Source organism: Vicugna pacos, chromosome 21 (genome assembly GCF_048564905.1).
Source record: "Vicugna pacos chromosome 21, VicPac4, whole genome shotgun sequence".
Lineage (NCBI taxonomy): Eukaryota > Metazoa > Chordata > Mammalia > Artiodactyla > Camelidae > Vicugna > Vicugna pacos.
In genome coordinates, this window is record NC_133007.1 from 4,358,715 (window position 1) to 4,372,976 (window position 14,262).

Genomic DNA, 14,262 nt, shown 5'->3' on the forward strand with positions numbered 1-14,262 from the left:
CCATGGGATATCTTTCCATTTGTTTACATCTTTTATAATTCTTTGAATAATATTTTGTAGTTTTCAGTGTTCAGTGTGCAAGTGTTGCACTCATGTTGTTAATTTTATTCTTAAGTATTTTATTCTTTTTGATGCTGTGAATTATTTCCTTAATTTCATTTTTAGATTATAAATTGCTAAGTGCATAAAAATACAATTGATTTTTGTATGTTGAGCTTGTATCCTACAACCTTGCTGAACTCATTTATCAGTTCTAATATTGTGGTGGCTGTGCATGTGTGTGCGTTTTGTGTGTGTGTGTTCAGGCCATTCAAGATGGCTGTTCGTCTACTCTCTCTACATCTGCTCGACCAGTCTCTGCTTCACTCACATGACGATCCAATCCTTGTAACTATAGGGCTTGATTAGTCACTGCCTACGTGCTTGCCCCGCCCCAGCAGCTGGCTTCCCTGGTGACTGACGGGCCAGTGTGATGTTAATTCCCCCTATAGATGATGGCGTCTCCCAGGGTAGTGAGGATTGCTGCCATGTCCTGCCTGTTTGCTGCACACAGTGGGGTGTTGCTCCAGGACCATTTGCTTCAGGCTTGTAAGGTTCCTCCCCTGTCCAATAAACCACTAATGTCTCCAGGCTCTTCCTTCAGTCTCCAGGCTGGGCAGTTAGACGGCTTGCAGGCCTGCAGGGCGCAGCCCATCAATGTCCAGCCAGCCAGGAGGGTGAGGAAGCTCCCCGTGAGTGGCCAGACGTTGGGAAATACGGACCGGGAAGGAGAAGCTGCAGGGGTGATCCTGAGGTGGCCTTCTGCTAGCATGTGGGGCCCCGTGGCTGCAGTCCTGGATGAATGGGGGCTGTTAAGAGAGCCCAGGTGATCATGGCCTGTCCACATTGCAGCCCCAAGGTGTGATACCCCACCAAGAGCACTGGTGAAGAAGAGGAGGAAGATTGGGAAAAAGTCATAGATGTCCCTGTCCCACAGGGTACAGATGAACAGCTCCCTCTCCCAGACTGGAGGCAGCTGACCACCAGGAGAGATGACTTCCTTTGCCATTATACTGATGATATCCTGTTAGCCTCAGAGGCTCATTCCAGTTTAAAAGTAGCAGCCCCATGCCCGTGGCTCATCTGACTGCACAGGGCTGGCTGGTGAATACTGACAAAATGCAAGGACCTGGATTTTGTAATGTGTTCCAGCCCCAAGCAATTAGACACAGCCTTTAGGGATATTAATTCAGGGACAGGCTTGTTAATTGGATGTGGCCAATTACCCAGAAGGGTTTGGCCACAGAAGAATAATAAGAGTGCCCCTGGGCTCTGGTCCCGGCTCTGGAAGCGGGCAGAGCAACGATACGGTGTGATGGGACAACAGCTGTGTGCAGTCTACGATGTGTTACAGCAGGTGAGAGACACTACAGGCAGCTCAGCAGAGTCGTCGAGCAATGCAGAAGACCGCCGTCTGGGGTCTAGAACAGCTGTGCAGGAAATACAGGACCCCCATGGACAGAGAGAGCAAACGAGGAACCCACTTTACTGGCCACAACGTTCAGAAACGGGTCTATAAAAATGGCACGCACCGGCATTTCCACCTGCCCGACAAGCCCACTGCTCGCTGGCTAACTGAAAGGATGAACGATGGACTCTCTAAACTGCAGCTGAGACGGGAAGCCCGCTCTCTCAGTGTGGGACCAGGAGGCGGACTCTAGCCCTACGAGCTGTAACTGAACACCCCAGGAGCATGTGCCATGTTAACCCACAGGCAACTGGTCGACACCATCCAAGTTCAACTGGTGACCACCCAAGGACATTGCCAGCTATCAGTCAGGACAGTAACTCACTGTTGGCCTTGTCTCAGGATCTACCCCCAGGGAGCACACATTATAAAATGGCCCGGGGCCTGGCAGGGTAAGTCCCTGGTGCTCAGAGTTTGCCACCACACAGGGAATAGGATTTAAGAGGGGCTTAGAGATTTCACCTGTCTTCTGCCTGGCCCCGCCACCTGGCCCCACTGAAGCCTGTGAAGGCAATCCATCAGGGCCCCGACTGGGGAAAGGTGCCATTATACTAGCCTCGGAGTCGTATCACCTCTCCAGTGTCAGGTACCTGCCGTAGGGGCCGAGGGTGGAGCAGGGACGTGGCCCTCAGGCCAGGACAGGAACCGCGGCGGGGTGGTACGTCTCAGGGTGCTGGTGCTGCCCGCGTTTTGCGTGATGGTCATGCCCTCCCCTGTGCTGTGCCTATCAGCACATCTCACATCCCCTCTCCAGCCTGAGTGGGGGGAGTCTGTTCGCAGACTGGGCAACAGCGGTGGCCCCACTGCACGATGAGTCTGATTGCTGGGTCTGCAGCGAGATGCCGTGGACAGCTGGCCCGGCCAGTGTGACCACACAGGGATGGCTGAAGACTCCCACCTCCTTCTGTCCCCCAAGCCAAGTACCCGGCTTACTCTTGATCCTCTTTAGCTGCTGGTGTCTGTCTTGCATTTGTGGTACTCGGTTACGGTGCACTTCTACAAACCTGACCCCAGGGAGATTGTGGAAGAGGGGTGACCATGGCCAGGATCCTAAGGGCCAGGCAGAGTATGTAGGGGTGGAGTGTATGGTTAGGCCATTCAAGATGGCTGTCCTCTTGCTCTCTGCTCATCCTCTGCTCGCCCAGACCCCGCTTCACTCACATGACTATCCAACCCTCATAATTATAGGGCTTAATCACTCACGGCCTACGTGCTTGCCCCGCCCCAGCCACTGGTTTCCCTGGTAACTGATGGGCCAACCTGATGTCAATTGCTCCTGTAAATTGTGGCCTCCTGCTCCCCAGAGAGGCAAAGGTTGCTGCCATGTCCTGCCTGCTGGCTGCTGTGCTCAGTGGGGTGTTGCTCCAGGACCTTCTGCTTGGATGTATAAGATCCCTTATCCAGTTAACTGTTGATTGTCTCTGTCGGCTGTCACTAGGTCATTACAAGGCTTGCCAGCCTGCAAGGGACAGCTCAACGGTGTGTGTATCCCTTAGTCTTGTGTGTAGAAAACCCTGTGTCATCTGTGAATGTAATTGTGGTACTTCCTCTTCCAACCTGAGTATCATTTGTTTGCCTGATTAAGTTATGCTGGCTAGATCCTCAAGTGCAATGTTGGACAGAAGAGGGAAAAGTGGATGTCCTTGGACGTCCTTGGTCTGTTCTTGATGCTCAAGGGAAACATTCAGCCCTTCACCATGAAGTATGATACTGGGGTTTCACTGATGGCTTTGATTGGGTGGAGTGTTTTTATCATGAAAGGATGATGGAGTCCTAGTTTGGGCTGCTGTAAAAATTACCGTAGACCAGGTAGCTTAAACAACAGGTGTGTCTCACAGTTCCGGAGGCTGGGGAGTCCCAGAGAAGGGTGCCAGCGTGGCTGGATGATGGAGAGAGACGTCCTCCTGGCTGGTAGACGCTGTCTTCTTTCTGTGCCCTCGTACAGCAGACAGCAAAGAGAGGAGGGAGAGCGAGCTCTCCTGTCTCTTTCTAGAAGGGCACTAATCCCGTTTGCGAGACGCCCACCCTCATGACCCAAGGCCCCACCTCCTAACACCATCACACGTGAGCTTGGGGGAGGACAAACATTTAGTCCATATTCAGTTGGGTTTTGTCTTTTTTAGTTTCTATCTTGTGATTTGTCAACAATGATAGAGCACTTTTTTTTTCACATGTGAAACCAACCTTACAATCCTGGGATAAATCCCACGTGGTCATGGTGCATAATCCCCTTTATACATAGCTGGATTCTGTTTGTTAGTATTTTCTTGAGGATTTTTGTATCTATGTTAATAAGAGATAGTGGTCTGCAGTTTTCCTGTAATGTCTGTTTCTGGTTTTGGTATCAAGATAATACCTCACAGAACGAGCTGGGACGCGTTCCCTCTTCCATTTTTGGTAAGCGTTTATGAAAGGTTGTTAATTCTTTAAATGCCTGGCAGTACTCTAGTGAATCTGTCTGTTCCTGGACCATGTTGTGGGAATTTTTTTCACGAATTCAGCCTCCTTACTTGTTATAGGTGTATTCAGATCAGAGTATCTATTTCTTGCATCAGTTTTCTATCTTCCGTCTTCACAAAGCGCACCGTGCTACCACAACACAGGAGCCCTGAGGAGCTCCTCGGGGACAATGGGGAGCCTCGGGCGCCCTTCTCAGTGTGCAGAAATGCTCTGGGAAGATGCAGGGCGCCCCCTCTTCTGGCTTCTGTGGTGGGGACCTCTCAACTTGCTGATTTCCAGGCGTGTTCTGTCCTGCAGGGCACTCAACACAAGCCAGCTGAAGGCCCTGAGTATCGAAATGCTGCCTGGATATCGTGATCCCTACTCGTCCAGGCCTCTCACCAGGGGTGAGATCGGCTGCTTCCTTAGCCACTACTCTGTCTGGAAAGAGGTAAACGATGCTTCATTCAGATGTGCAGTTGTGTGATGAAGAAGAAGGGGCGTGGGACTTTGTAGGTGAATTAGGGCCAGATATAAAGTGGACCCATAGCTGTTCTGGGAGTATGCTGGGAAGCTGGTGTTCCCTCGTGTCCCCTCGGACACCAGACTAGTGACAAGCAGGGAGGGGTAGCTTTGGTGCCACGTGGGACGATGGCTGGGGACGACGCTCACGTTCCGGGGGCCACACTCGTGCTGATGCGTCCTCACCCTTAGTAGGAATGCCTTGTGTGTATCTAGCATGTCATCGGTTATTAAGTGATTCAACACAGGAAGCCACCCAGAAGCCGCGTGAGGTGGGTGGCAGGGGATGGGCCCATTCTACCCAAGAGAAAATAAATAAATATCTTGGCCAGGCAAGAAGTGGCAGAGCCAGGACTTGAACCCATGCCTTCCAGATCAGACATTGATGGGGGTGGTACTGAAGGCGGGGTGTTCTAGACTAAGGGCCAGTTCCCACAAGAAAACAGCCCCCACAGAAAGGCGCCTTGAAAGGGCCTTGTCTTAATGATCCAGTCTATGCCTGTCTTCTTTATTCTTCACACTTGACATGAAATTTTATAGACAGAAGTATATGGAACATAAGGTGCAAGCCAGTGAAGTTTCACAAGTTAAGCAGCACGACCACGTTAACCAGCATGTGGCTCACGCGGCAGGTCACTGGCGGGTCACCGGCAGGTCACCAGCAGGTCACTGGCAGGTCACCGGCATGTCACCAGCACCCAGAAGCTCGTCTCCCCTCTGTGTTTCTTTCAGGCCATCAGTCCCCAGGGGTGATCACTGTCTTGGCTTCTAACAGCACAGAATAGTTTTGTCCACTTTTGTCCACTTTCTATATGAATGGGACTGTATGGCGCATAGAATCTCTCAGACATTATGAGATTCATCCATGATGCTGTGTTTAATTGCAGATCAGTTCCTCGCACTGCTGTAAATGTGCCAGTTTATCTGCCTGTCCTCCTGTGATGGGCATCTGCTTAGGCTCCAGCTCTGAGCTCTAACATGCTGCGCCACCACACTCTCGACTCTTCGATACTTGTTAAATAAAGAACAGGTGCCAAGCTTCTCACAGGACGTCCTCTGATGCCCTTCACAGGTGATTGACCGAGAGCTGGAGAAGGCCCTTGTCATTGAGGACGACGTGCGTTTTGAACATCAGTTTAAGAAGAAACTGATGACGCTGATGGATGACATTGACCGGGCTCAGCTGGACTGGGAACTGATGTGAGTGACAAGACGAGCTTGTCAGGGAGCACTGGGGGCTTTCGGTTCTCTCCGAGGGGCAGAGCGCCTCCTCTCCCCAGCGCGTAGGCGATACGGCTCAAGCTTCCATTTTCCTGGTTTTCCTCCATAAATGTTCCCAGAAACAAGAAGCGAGTGGAGGAGAGCCTCCGGTTTTTGCATGTCTGTGTGCTGCAGGGTGAGAAGCTATGGGAGGTTCTTTGAGACGTGGGGTCTGGCTGCAGATCAAGGGCCTTCAGGCTCAGCGCTCACCTGGGAACACAGCAGAAGTGGTACATGGCGGGAGTGTGTGGAGGGAGGAGGGGGCGTTCGTTCAAGGGCGAGGGTCACCCTTGTCACCCTTAAGCCTCAGCTCCCAGGTGGACGGGTTTCCTCTGCAGCCCCTGATGGTGTGGGAGGTTTGGAATGTCAGCGGGCGTGCTCCTGTTGGGGAGGGAGGCTGCCCAACAGGACAGAATGCTGACAGCTGGGTTTGAGGGCTCAGAGGCTGTCTTCGGAAAGCCAGGCTCACCAAAGGGAGCACTGGCTCTGAGCCGACATTTAGTTAATGCTCGTTGCCAGCTGCCTTGGGAACTGAGCTTTCTCTCTCTCTCTCTCTCATTTTCTTTTTACACTAAAATAACACTTTTTGCTTCTCTCCAGTGAAGCAGAAAGTTCCCAAGCGTGATGTGCACTTCCCAGCTGTGTGTCAAAGGCAGTTTCATCAGACCAGGGGCTGTTCCTTTGCGGCAGCTGCGGGAGACAGGCCGTCCCTGCCCCTCCCATCCTCAGGGGGACGCTTAGCTGTGGGCCCAGGGGGAATGTTTGTTCTCTTAGAAAATGTGCCATTCTGAGCTTGAAAGGAGCCTAGGGATGGCTCAGCTAACCCGTGGGACGTAGACCCAGAAATCGGTACCATGTGATTTAAAAGACTGGCTCCCTGTCAGGTACCAGTCATGTGATTAGATTCTGTGCTGTCTCTTAAGGTCACTGTTCCTATAATCCTCCAGAATCCCCCGCTCGTCAGCCTGTGGTTCCGGCCTCGCAGGCACGGAGCCGGGGAGCTGGTCTATGCCTCCATGACATGCACAGAGGCCTTGGAGTCACAGAGGGCTGGGCTCGGGGAGTCTGAGGCTTGGGATTGACACATGCCCCTGTTCACGTGTAGTTTCTCTGATACATTTCCCGGGACAGGGTACCAGCAGATCCAAGAAAGAAGAATGATCGTCCTGATAAAGATACAGGGGAAAAAAAGATGTTTCCCAGACTTGATCAAGTCAAACTATCACACTGAGATCTATTATAGACTCATCAAGACTTATAGTGGCTTCAGACTGCTCACATCTCACTTTCTAAAGTGAATGAAACAAACATTACTTAAATTCAGAATGTGAAAGCGGACAGGCTGTCCATGGCTGCTGTATTGGGTTTCTTCGGAGAAAGGAAGTTGTAAAAAGGGAGAAAAGAGCAAGTCGTTATCTAGGGCAGCGCGTCCAACAGAACTATAACGTGAACCACCCAACGCTTCAGATTTTCTAGTAATCGCATTGAAAAGATAAAAATGAGTGGAATTAACTTTAATAATTATATTTAACCCAACATATCCAAATTATTTTAATATGTAAGCAGTACTTTACAACTATTAATGAGAGAGTCCATGTTCTTTTTTCATCCTGTCTTCAAAATCCAGTGTGTATTTTGCAGACACAACACATTCTCCATCCAGGTAAATTTTCAGCTGTTGAAGTAACCTGTGGTCCTGCCAAAATATAATGGTACATCTTGTGTAATGGAAAAAAATACTTTATACATCTTTAATTTTTAATTAAAATTTAAATTTAGTAAAATTAATAAACTGAGTACAAACCCCCATCCCTCAGCCACTCTGGCCGCATCTCAAGTGTTGAGTAGAATTTTCTCTTGCACTTTGTGTAAGAGAGCAATCCAGGCTCTTGGGTCCTGAGGAGACAGTGGCCGGGAGGCTGACGTGTTTGTCCTCAGAAGGACTGAAGGTGAACACAGGCTTGTTCTGCAAATCCTGGGATGTTTCGACAAGAGGGATCCCTTGAGCATTGAAAGAGACAGTTTCAGGCAAAACAGAGGAAGTCAGCTTTATCGAGTGAGCGGGGAGCGGACGTCCTCAGCTTGCTCCAGACAAGTGGAAGCGACTCAGTTCCAGACACAGTGATGCGTTGCCGATGCGTGATGGGGCTAGGGAAGGTGGGAAGGCTGAGGGCACCTCCCGTGTTACAGAAGTTGTTTGTGGATGGCAGGACACGACTGGGGACAGAGCACCCAGGAGGAAGCGTGGGCACGGCTCGGGGAAGGGGAGAAGGCCCATGGGTGTTGTCATGCTTTACGCACCCCCCCAACTCCCGAGGAAACCCCCTCGGGCGCCTCTTGGGTTCCAACCTCCTTTACTGCAGGCTGTGTCTTCCCCACGGCCTCTTCTGTGGTGTGTTTACCACCAGCATGTGGAGAGCTGTGCAGGAAATACTGAAGGCGAAAACTCTGGGGACTCGAAAGCAAACTCCAGATTCTCACATCTGGCCGTTTTTGTCCCCTTCCAACCTCTGTGAGCACAGCTGGAAATCCCATACTGTCTTTGAGAAGTGATCTCAAAGTTTTTTTTAAATCTCTCTACATCTCAACAGTCAGGCTTGAATAGTCTGCCAGGCAAAAATAGTTGGGGTGTTGATAAGGGGAACCAGCGAAATGGGCCCACTGATGGCCGGTGACAGCCATGGTGGACGTGATGTGTCTCGTATGATACGTTCAATATGCGACACACTTGGTCCAGGCTTTCACAAGTGTGTGCAAAGCTGTGATCTGTTCTCATGGATGTCCCATATTTGAACTGGAATCTTCCCCTCCGCCCACTTCCTTTTAGTTATATTGGCAGGAAGAGGATGCAAGTAAAAGAGCCGGAGAAAGCCGTGCCCCACGTAGCAAATCTGGTTGAAGCCGACTATTCCTACTGGACGCTGGGCTACGCCATCTCCCTGGAGGGAGCACAGAAGCTGGTAGGAGCCAATCCGTTTGGGAAGATGCTGCCAGTGGATGAGTTCCTGCCGATCATGTACAACAAACACCCTGTGTGAGTCGCCCTGAGCTGCCCGCTTGTCCCTCTGAGCACAGCCCACTTGTGAATTATACTACTTGGCTTCTGGGTAACGCTTGGCATTTTTAAAGGGGTGCTGCCTTCCCAAATGATCTTTCCACAGTCGTGACCCAGAGAGGCTGACATGAGTGATCTTCCCCTTTTCTAGATGGGGAAGAAAAGGCAGGAGTCACGAGTCCTGAGTAGGAGTCCCCTTTGACCCCCAGTGGGTCGTTTAACTGGACGTAATCTGCTCAGGCTTCTCCCCCTTCCTTACTTCCGTAAATCCACACCCTCAAGGTGAAGGTTGTCCTCCTAAGCACCTCAGATTTTTCAGCGCATTTCTTAGTCCATTGTGTGTGCTGTTGGCCAGGCGGTGGCGCACAAGCTAGTTGGGAACCCAGATCGTGAACAGTCACCGTGATGTACTGTGATGCCTGCGATCACAGATGCGTTAGAGGCTCAGGGAGAGAGGAGGTGGCCTCTGAGCAGGGAGTCCGTACAAGAAGGCAGTGTGGCGCTCGGGTTCCCGAAGCCCAGGCGTTCACTCTGACCTAGCTTTTCTCAAGGACGTGGGGACTGATGATCTGGTGTCAGTCTCCCCACTAACCGGTGAGCCCCTGAGGCAGGAAGTCTTTTATCTCTGTGTCCGTAGAGCCTAGTCCAAACTCTACACAGAACAGCAGCTCAATCGGTGCTTCCTAAATTCATTAACGGAGCAGGAAACCGAGTTCTGACCTCGGCTGCTTCTCTCAGTTGCTGGGCGATCTCCTCATGGGATGGTCTTCATTTTGCGGTTGAGCCGTCCTGTCCTGCATCTTCCTCACTTGATCTCCTGTCCTCAGTCAAGATGGACAACATGTGGGAGACTGACTTTTATCTCTGCGACCCAGCAGAAACATGGAGGTCAACCCTCATCCCCTTAACAGAGAGGAAGTTAAGACCAGCGGTGCCCTCACTGGCCAGCAGCCGAGCAGCTGTCGCCCTGTATAATCTGCACGGGAGCCCTGAGAGGGAGGCCAGGTCCTCCCTCCCCTTCCCTCTCGCAGGCATCCTCCAAGCCTGCACCGCGCACTTACCCCACCGCTGCCGTCCGGCTCCCAGCCGTCTGACTGATTACTCCAGGAACAGGGCATTTCTACAAAGTGGTCACACTTATTTATCATGATGGTCCAACAGAGCTTACATTTTTAGAGTAAGACCTGAAATTCATTTTTTAAACTAGTCTATCCAAATACAGCAGAGGTTACCTGACCCTTTTTGTGTGTATTTGTTTAGATCATTTGAAAGCTTTTAAAGAAGACTGTGTGGTGTTTATAGACGAAGGTTTTCCACAAAGAACACAACTTAATCAAATGAACCCACGAGCATGTGAGAGGTGACAGGCAGGGCTCTTTCTTCCTGCTGTGCAAGCACGCCTTCCTCTCTCGTTCTCAGAGCCGAGTACATGGAGCATTACGAGTCCAGAGACTTGAAAGCCTTCTCCGCAGAACCGCTGCTCATCTACCCGACACACTACACAGGCCAGCCGGGGTATCTGAGCGACACGGAGACCTCCACCATCTGGGACAATGAGACGGTGGCCACTGACTGGGACAGGACACATGCCTGGAAGTCCCGGAAGCAAGCTCACATCCCCCGCGGTGGCAAGAATACAGAGGCCCTGCCACCGCCAACCTCCCTGGACACTGTGCCTTCAAAAGATGAGCTATGAATTCTCCACGGGGGCTTCACCACCCTTTGGTTTTTTAATGGGCTATTCATCTGGGTTTGCTCCAGTTTCTTTTTAGTGTCATGACGGCCATCTAACCAGAGTGATCTAATGGTCCAAATTAATATATTTCTGACAGGGGAGGAGACTAGGGAAACGAAACGCGAATTCCCTAGGGTGACTGGAAAATAGGCTTTATGGCAACTGTTAAGATGAACTTCAGTCCAGTCGCCTTGCCCTTCAGCTCATCACCCATGTGACACTGGCTCCCACATCAAGGTAGAACAGTATGGCTCAGACTTGTCCGAAGGAAAGGCCGTCACCACGCTGTCACATCAGTAAATGGGTAGACCAGGCAGCCAAGCCAACGGGACCACATCTGGTCTGCTGGGCGCATTTTATGTCCTAGATGTGACCTTGAAAACTTGAATACGTTCCAAGTTTGGGTGGCTGGGCGGGGAATCAGATCACTTAAAATCAGTTTAATTAGGCTTTTTCTTTAAAGGCACTGGTCGTGAGCCTCACTGCAAAGTGAGTTTTGCATCTTAGTCCTCCTTATCCGACAGGGATGGGCATTGGGGTCTGTCTGAGACGTGGCCTTTGACTCTCGTGGCAACTGAAGCTCAAAGAGGTGTCCCGTTTGCCATGTGGATATAGTTTGGTAGATACTTGAGGGTTTGTGTAGATATCTGAGGAAAACCCTCGAACTTTGGCCTTCTTTTTGGTGGTCACTTGGGTGGGGGTGCTCTATTTATGAAGATAAATTTAATATATAAGGTGTTAGGGCTGGTGTGTGGCTCCTGTCCCAGGGGGTCACGTGCTGTAGGTCAGACTCTCCCTTCCACCTGAGCCTGGGGATGAATTGCAGGTGTGAGTTTTATGAGTCACTGTTAAGAGGCAGAGCACATTTTTAGGCCAGCAGCTGTCCTTGCCTGGGATTTTCATTCTATTTTGAATTATTTATTTTACAAAATGTAGGGGAAATGTTTGCAGGAAGAGGCAGAGAAACAGGTGTGCCAAGCTTTCACTGCCCCCTGGGGAGGGGTCAGTGTGGACACCCTGGGTCGGGTCAGGGATCTGGTGTGGACACCCTGGGTCGGGGATCTGGTGTGGAAACCCTGGGTCGGGGATCTGGTTCTCCCGCGTCTCCCAGCCTGACTCTCACAGGGAGGCCTGCTGAGTGGGAGAGTCTGACCTTCCGGAAACAAATGATTCTCCGTTGCAGGTGCGAGAACTTGGTTAGAAACAACGGGCTGATCAACTGATGGAAGCCGACAGCCAGGGAAGCCCTGGGAGGCAGGAGCCCGGGCAGACCGCCTCTCTGCTTGGCTCCTAAGTGGATTTCACGTAAAACGCAGAGCTGGGCGGCGCCATCTCTTTCACTGCTTCAGCTCCGCCATCTGCGATCGTTGGATGCCTCACGATGATTTTTGGTTTATGTTCTCGTGCCCACACGCAGTAACACTTGGCCTCCAGAAACCCCCTCCCCGGGCTCCCCATCCACACACGCTCCTCTCTCGGTGTCCTTGGTGTCGGGCTTTGCAGGGCCAGCAACCTGAGCTTCATGCTTTGGGGCAGCGCCCGCCGTGGCCTTGCTGGTGGTACCAAGCTGACTGCCCCCCGGGCAGGGCCCCCGGCTGCAGGGCAAGCGGGCAGCGTCCTCCCACAGAGCACCGGCCCCGCCCTTCGCTGTTCCCCTGTGGCTGGTTCTTCTGCGTTGACCAATGAGCCAGCAGGCTGAGGAAGGTGATCTCCGCCGACTCTGATTTTTACTGCTTCGACAAAGCCGGTAGAGCTTGGCTCTTTTTTTTTCCCCCTAGAGAAACAGAAAGACCATCTGGGGAGCTAGCGAAACCCCTAGGCAATTCCTGAGGCGTCCTTGGGTATTTCGTACTTCGTTTGAGTATTTGAGTGTGTGCAAGTGTGTGTGCATTTCATGATTTTTTAATGGGGTGGGCGGTGGCTGAGGCATTGGGGGTGGAGGAAGATTGAATTGATTTTTGTGTGGCGTTGTTTAATAGAGAACATTGGTGTGTTTTTTTTTTTCTTTTTCCCTATCAGCTGGTCTGGTGGGTTTATGAATTCTCATTCTTAAAAGACATTGTTCATAAAATCTAGAACTTTAGCTTAGGACTGTTCTACTGTGAATAAAGTTCTGGCTCTGTCAGCCCAGCGTTGCTTCTCTCCACTCAGGTCTAGAATCCCACGCAGTGTTCTTTTGTTGTGAGCATTGTGAACTGCAGGCCCAGCATTTCTTTCCAAAGTCGTCTCTTCAGCACCCCAGGGGTTCCTTGACCTCATTATCCTTCCTGCCTCCTGCCTGAGAGCCTTAAGTCGGGACATTTGACCGTCGCAGTGTCCGAGGAGGACTCTGCCTCCAGCCACGGCACCTGCTGTTGGCCTCTGGAGATTAGACCCCGTCTGGACCCCCGCTATCTGGCTCCCTCTCTGTATCTTGAGATCCAAGGTGGGATTTCTGGACAGACGACCCTGACGTCAGCAGTGCCGGTGCTGCTGAGTGTGGACCAAGCGTCCATGACATGCAGAGGACACATTGCTTGGGCCTCGCTTGGTTCCCGGGACCCTGCTGCAGGAACTCTAGAAGACAAGACAGAGCCGGCATCCCAGCATCCTATACAGTCTGTCACGCTGTGTCCTGTCAGGGTGGGGACGTGGTAAACGACTTGCCTTCTAGAGCTCTTTGTGAAAAATTAAAAAAAAAAAGTGCAACACTGTGACGGTCCCTTGGTTCCTCCAATGCTGATCAGCAGCCAGCACTGCTGGAGTTTCCAGGTCTGCACTGGACCAAGGATGTGGGAGGCCAGAGACAACCGTCATGCTGTGCAGTTCCCACAGCAAGAGAGGGTGGCCGCTGGCCTTCCTGTGCAGTGAGGGGTGCTTTAGACTGCTGGAGAGAAGTGGGGAAGCAAAAAGGGGTCTAGGCTACAGACAGACAGGAGTCCCAGTGGGAGAGGGTGGGGGAGGGAGGGAGCATCTTGCATCTTTGTGTTATTGGTCAGCCTGTCCATTCATCAAAAGACACTGGGACGCTGGTCTAAGGCCAAAGAGCTTTGTCTTGGGGCAAAAAAAAGAGAACCCATGTTGGCCTCAGTAATGCCTTGAATTTCAGATCAAGCTCCCTCCAAACCTCAAAAACCAAGTGTCAGCCCTGCCTTGTTTCAGGTCTTGTGTGGGGCGCTGAGATGCTCAGAGGTCTGGGAAAGACCCCACCTGCTGTGGGGTCTGTGGTCCAGGGAGCTGCCGTGCAGGCTGGATGGCTGTCCTTCAGACTGGAACACGGGGCCGTAGGACCCCAGGGAACCTGGCCCTGCTGAGGAGGGCCGCCGGGGGCCGCTTTGCGGGGAAGGTGGCGGTCGTGTTGGGCTTTGGAGCCAGAATGGGGAAAGGGAGGGGTGTTGGGCACGGCGGGTGGGAGTGCTGTCTGGGCACTGGGAAGGTGTGGGGCTGAAAGGGCTTCCTGGGACGGGATGGGGAGCTGGGCAGGACCGAAGAGTCAGGAGTGTGTTGGGGTTGACGACAGGAAACAATCCTGAGACCTCGTAATGATGGCAAGGGAGCGGGCTCCCCTCCCACCCTCCCACCCCGGGCTAGCAGGATGACTGCAGAGGCCACTGTCCCTGGGGGAATTCTAGCTTGGGTGACGCTCCTGACAGACAGCGCAGAGATTTCCAGTAAGAAGTTGGTGTTGGAAACAAGAAAAACTCCCCGATCTGCTGCACGCTTGGGGATCTTTTCCCTTACAGTTGGAACAAATCCCTCGAATTA

At 51.8% G+C, this 14,262-nt stretch overlaps 1 protein-coding gene across 4 annotated transcripts in view; it reads left to right on the forward strand.

The window, feature by feature from the left end:
• COLGALT2 (collagen beta(1-O)galactosyltransferase 2) overlaps positions 1-13,211 on the forward strand; it is a 116,783-nt gene extending 103,572 nt beyond the window's left edge. For 3 of the 4 annotated variants that reach the window (XM_006211764.4, XM_072945941.1, XM_072945943.1), the window contains exons 9-12: positions 4,265-4,397; positions 5,541-5,668; positions 8,556-8,762; positions 10,203-13,211. In XM_006211764.4, the coding sequence (XP_006211826.1) occupies positions 4,265-4,397; positions 5,541-5,668; positions 8,556-8,762; positions 10,203-10,479 (745 nt within the window). In that variant the 3' untranslated portion in view covers positions 10,480-13,211. The other variant, XM_072945942.1, reaches the window with a different exon arrangement.
• The last annotated feature ends 1,051 nt before the right edge of the window (positions 13,212-14,262 follow it).